Here is a 6,083-nt window from a genome sequence, read left to right as displayed (position 1 = left end):
CGCGCAGTCTGATCAGGATCCATGCTGTTCGCTATCAGTTTTTCTACTTGTAATAGAGTTTGTAAGCGAACAGCATGGATCCTGATCAGACTGCGCGGATGCGCAGGCTGGTCTGGATCCATGCTGGTCGCAAACCCATTATGTTGGTTTTGTCGTGACACGGCTCATATATATTTTTTGAAATATTAAATAGATTAAATATTTATGTTAATTGTGTTTATTTGTTTCGAAATGTTTGTTAAGATGAACTGCAAATTTTATGACAATGACAGCTTTTTAGCTCACCTGTCACAAAGTGACAGGGTGAGCTTTTGTGATCGTTTTTCGTCCGGCGTCCGTCCGTCCGTCGTCCGTAAACTTTTACTATAAATGACATCTCCTCATAAACCACTAAGCCAATTTCATCCAAACTTCACAGGAATGTTCCTTTGGTGGTCACCTTTGAAAATTGTTCAAAAAATTTAATTCCATGCAGAACTCTGGTTGCCATGGCAACCAAAAGAAAAAACTTTAAATGTCTTTTTCTAAAAAAAAACCAAAGAGCTAGAGCTTAGATATTTGGCATGAAGCATCTTCTAGTGAGTGTCTACCAAGTTTGTTCAAATAAAAGCCCTGGGGTCAAACTTGGCCCCGCCCCAGGGGGTCATTGATTTTCCCTATATGCATATAGTAAAAACTTAAAAATTCTTCTTTTAAAGAACCTATAGAGCTAGAGCTAAGATATTTAGCATGAAACATCTTCTAATGGGTGTCTACCAAGTTTGTTCAAATAAATGCCCTGGGGTCAAAACTGGCCCCACCCCAGGGGGTCATTGATTTTCCCTATATGCATATAGTAAAAACTTAAAAAATCTTTTTTTAAAGAACCCAAAGAGCTAGAGCTAAGATATTTAGAATGAAACATCTTCTAATGGATGTCTACCAAGTTTGTTCAAATAAGAGCTCTTGGGTCAAAATTGGCCCCGCCCGGGGGTTATTGATTTTCCTTTTATGTGTATATAGCAAAAACTTAAAAAATCTTTTTTGAAAAAACCCAAATAGCTAGAGTTTAGATTCTAAGCATAAAACATCTTCTAGTGAGTGTCTACAAAGTTTGTTCAAATAAAAGCCCTGGGGTCAAAATTGGCCCCGCCCCGGGGGACATTGATTTTCCTTATATGTGTATAGCAAAAACTTAAAAATCTTCTCTGAAAAACCCAAATAGCTAGAGTTTAGATATGAAGCATGAAACATTTTCAAGTAAGTGTCTACAAAGATTGTTCAAATAAAAGCCCTGGGGTCAAAACTGGCCCTGTCCCAGGTGAGTCATTGTTTTAACTATATGTGTAAAGAAAAAACTTGAAAAAATCTTCAAAAAAAAACCAACGAGCTAGACCTTAGATGTTTAGCATGAAACATCATCTAATGGGTGTCTACCACGTTTGTTCAAATAAAAGCCCGGGGGTTTAAACCTGCCCCGCCTTGGGGGCCTTTGTACAGGTGAGCGACTTCAGGGCCATCATGGCCCTCTTGTTATTTAAGGCAGACAGCGAGCTGCCAGTTTGCGGTGGAGATTTCATATGTACATATATGTTAATATCATTTGTTATTCAACGGGCAACAACAAATCTATGACATGTATTATACTAAACCTAGTCGCTGTTATGCTTAGAATAACTTCATTAAAAAGGTTGTTCAATTGTTTATCGTAACCATTGGCGGAAACAAACATATCTTACGTATATTTCACAGAAACTCGAATTTTAAAAAAAGAATGATGTCATGAATAATTTAGTAAGTTGGTTTACGTAACAACGTTTGTCTACGTAACTAGGTTTGCCTACGTAAATACGTTTGTCTACTTAAAAACATTTTCTTGTGAACTTGAAATAAAAAAGCTGCAAGATTCCAGAGGAGAAAAGAAACTAAATACTATGTAATATAATATGTTTTGCATATTTTTATATGATAAATACGTAAACAGACTATTTATTTGCTACCCCGTTATTCTTTAAAAGAGCAAGGATTACAGCTAAAACATATTTTGAGATATTTTATTTTGGTTGGGAGAATTTTTTTTGTTTTCACCAACCACAACTCTCGTGGTTAGTACATTTTAAAAAATATTCAGTTTCAAGAAATCTTTTAAAATATGGTAAACAAGATCAACAAGAAAAGACGGCGTTTAAGATTTTTATAAAACGTTTGCATGATTCCTGATACGTGCTGCTTTAAAGTTGACACAACCAGCATGATGGGATTGATCATAACAAGGGAAGTGATATTAAAAGATAATACTGCGAGCTTAGATGTTTTACGACAAGAATACAACTTATACACTGCACGACACAAGGTAATCAGAGTTGCTATGGTAACAACATGTCAATGTATTAGAAATGTTTGTTACTAGGAGACATCAATAAGGATGATGCATTTTTATTGGAAGTCTTGTTCTAAATTACCTAACAATAAGCTTGATTATAAGTACATTATTATACTTCTATCTGATCCGATTAGTCAGCTCTTAATTAATGGGATCTAACTAGAAATTATCTGAAATATTACACATATATAAATATGAATCTAGGTATCAATAAGTCAATTCAAAAATAAACAAGTTTTTGAGTCTTAATTTTAGATAGTACAAATTATATCATGTCTTAGCACAAACACATAAATAATGAATAGATTTTCGTCTTTTATAATGATAATTATCTTTTGATAATGAATTGGTTTATTATAAAAATTTAATACTGTACTTTAACAAAAGATTAAAACACAAATCAAAATTGCATATGCTTCAAACATAACCTTTGTTAATGTCTGTTCAAAGTAATTGGAATTTTATTCATAATCAAATTTAATATTTACTTCAGGATAAGTTCATTATACAATAGTACGTAATTACGTAGGCTTCAAAACTTGTCGAAGATTATTGTTTACTTCATGAAATAACAAAATCACAAAAGAATGTATTATGCCATTAAAAATTATTCTAGATCGTAGTTTATCTCATGTAAACATCAAAGTACACTTGTTGTCCATTTGCCTCACTTGTCAGAATCTTGTTTCATATTCGGAACATTTGTACAAAATTCTAGGATTAACCCGTCTTTGCTTTCGATGTAGACAAGACTTTGGTATTCTAATCTGATTTGGCAAAAAACGTCTGCACGCAACTCTGAACTTTTTGTTCCTTGCACAGAATATTACCGGATAAAGTGCACTTTTAAGAAAACCTAAAGTAAGCAGTACGATGTCTGTGAGTCTGTGTGTATAGAAGCCCGAGATTGCTCGACTTGTTGTGTAAGGTAACCAGCAACAGAACAACGTTACGAACAATATCAGAATGGTTCCGAATGCTTTTCGTTTAGCGTTAAAATCTCCGGTAAATCTATACGGTACTGCTACCGTAGGCAAACCAAGCTTACTGCTGTACTGCGTCACAGAAATGCTCACAGAGCTTCCGGAATGATTGTGTATTCGTTTAGAAGTCAATTGAACTGTTCTCAAGATTGAGGCATACAGATAAAACATCACAACCACTGGGATATAGAATATTATCAACAACAATATGTTTGTATAAAATATTCTATAGTTTGACACTTTAAGAGAACGATTGCTGTTACAAAATATGTTGTCAAAAGTCTCGTAGTCTTCTCCTATGAAACTTAAAAACTGTAGACTGTTCATGCATACCGACCCTATCCAAATGCTGAATATAACCATTCTAGCAACTTTAGAGCACAGTCTGTCACGTCTGTGCACTATGATAAGATATCTGTCCACGCTAATAACAAGCAGTGTGTAGCTGGCAACGCAGATACAAGTGTCTTTGAGCATTGACAATGTAACACATGCTCCTAAGATAGAAACTTCTGTTTTGAGCAGGCTGTACACTAGAAAAGGAGTCACCGTTGTTGTCAAGATAACGTCCGACATTGCTATATTAGTCAATAGAAGATTGATGGCCGATCTCATTGGTTTCTTCCGATACACAATAAGACATGTTAACGTGTTACCAAGGAGACTAAGGAACATAAAAAGCAACGCGAAAGCACTTACAACAGCACTTTCTGTTAGAGATAAACTTTCACTGACATTCTGTAAGTTAAATCCATTAGCTGATAAAGTTGAATTTTCAAAATAATTTTCCACTTCCATTTAGATATATATAAAGTATATAGGTAAAAACTTTTTTCTTTAAATGTTCGCAGGTTAACACTGTCACAGTATATTAATATGTCGTATGTTGATATATAAACTATACACTTATCATCGCTATTTCTGCTCTGTAATGAAAATTTATTATTCTAACTCTTTTGTTTACGTCCATCCTGTATTTATGGATTTAGTTATATACAAACAACATGTTTATCTGATTATATCCTAGTTCGTTTTATCCCCTAATTAGTGAGCTAATTCTGCTTTGACTACTTATATCAGTACCCAAAGAATAGATCATACGTTCGTTGATCAAGTTAATGATTTTGTGTTTATAGTAGATGTACACATAGTGAACATAGTGTTTTATATATAAAGTTTGTTCTTTTCTTTGCTTTATATTACAGATACACTAAAATGTTAATAAGAACCCTATGAGAGACTTATGTAGCACTCCAAGCAGACGATGCGGGGGCTTTCAAAACGTTTGTCCAATTATAAATGGTGACTACTGTATAACGCTTTGTAATAATTCGCATTTCGTACAAAAATCACATTTTACGTACATCTTATGTCAACAACATCGCCATCACAAAATAAAGGAATACATAATTTTCATAAAGAGAAAACGGAAATTTAAAGCGTTTCAAATCGAAAATTTCATTGTTAACATTATATAACACTTTTACATCCGATTATAACTGTTTAACGAAATCCAAGGTTATATATTTATTGCAGCTTGACATTCATCAATATCACTTTCCATGCATGTCACATAGGATTTGTTAACATTTACTATCACGTGATTCCAATCAATTATAAGATAACGTGCTCTTTTAAATCCCTTATCCGAATGCAGCACTGTAAATATTTCACTCATCACGTTAGTCCCGGGTTTAGAAAGAAATGAGCCGCGTCACGACAAAACCAACATAATGGGTTTGCGACCAGCATGGATCAAGACCAGCCTGCGCATCCGCGCAGTCTGATCAGGATCCATGCTGTTCGCTATCAGTTTCTCTACTTGTAAAAAAGACTTTGTAAGCGAACAGCATGGATCCTGATCAGACTGCGCGGATGCGCAGGCTGGTCTGGATCCATGCTGGTCGCAAACCAAATATGTTGGTTTTGTCATGACGCGGCTCAATTATATCACTCATCACGTTAGTCCCAGGTTTAGAAAGAAATACTTGTGTAAGAAATACTTGAGGTCACGATCAGTGTAATTCTAGTTTTATCTTATCAACACATGTGCCATTAATACTATTGACTGTCTATAGAGTTTATGAATCAGTAAATGGTTTATTTAAGTGTTAGAGCAATATTCTGTTTATGATTATTGTTGTTATTAAAGTTATCTTTAATAAATCGAGAAAAAAAATCTCAAGTTTTTGATTGTATTTGTACATGGCATAGACTCTTAATTATATATCAGTCAGTCATGAGCCGTCTACAAAGTATTAACTACGAACAGGATGTCCACGTTTGTCCGTGCGTCTGTTCTCCCTGTAAGTCTTAGCAATATTACACGTATAAGCATGCCTTATGATTACGTTAAGGGCAACAATAATAAAGCAAGAGTTACATAGGTTTTGGACACAGAAAAGTAGTTTCAGAGTTATGTCCTGGACAAAGTTCATATTATAAAAAAAAATAACTCTAATATTAGGCAAGGCAGAGTTACGGTTTTTATGCATTGCACTTCTACTTAATGCAATCTATTCACCTACAAAGTTTCATGTTGATACCTCTTGTAGTTTCAGAGTACGTGATGTCCTGGACAAAGTTCAAAGTGTAAAAAGAAACAAATTTAAGGCAATAACCCAAAATTAGGCAAGACATATATATACTATAGTAGCTACATTTCTTTTGCACTGCACCTCTATTCAATTAGATCTATCTACCTACAAATTAAGTTTCTTGTTGATACCTCTTATGGT

The 6,083-nt window shown here is 34.3% G+C and overlaps 1 protein-coding gene across 1 annotated transcript; it reads right to left on the bottom strand.

The window, feature by feature from the left end:
• Positions 1-3,036: 3,036 nt before the first annotated feature.
• On the bottom strand, positions 3,037-4,315 carry LOC132727577 (high-affinity lysophosphatidic acid receptor-like). Its single transcript, XM_060713124.1, has 2 exons — positions 4,310-4,315; positions 3,037-4,083 (listed from the first exon to the last, which is right to left on the bottom strand). The coding sequence occupies exons 1-2, from the start codon at positions 4,313-4,315 to the stop codon at positions 3,037-3,039; spliced, it is 1,053 nt and encodes a 350-aa protein (XP_060569107.1).
• Between the last annotated feature and the right edge of the window lie 1,768 nt (positions 4,316-6,083).

This window comes from Ruditapes philippinarum, unplaced genomic scaffold (assembly GCF_026571515.1).
Source record: "Ruditapes philippinarum isolate M1 unplaced genomic scaffold, ASM2657151v2 ctg2045_1_1_1_1, whole genome shotgun sequence".
NCBI lineage: Eukaryota > Metazoa > Mollusca > Bivalvia > Venerida > Veneridae > Ruditapes > Ruditapes philippinarum.
This window is presented reverse-complemented; position numbering and strand designations above follow the sequence as displayed.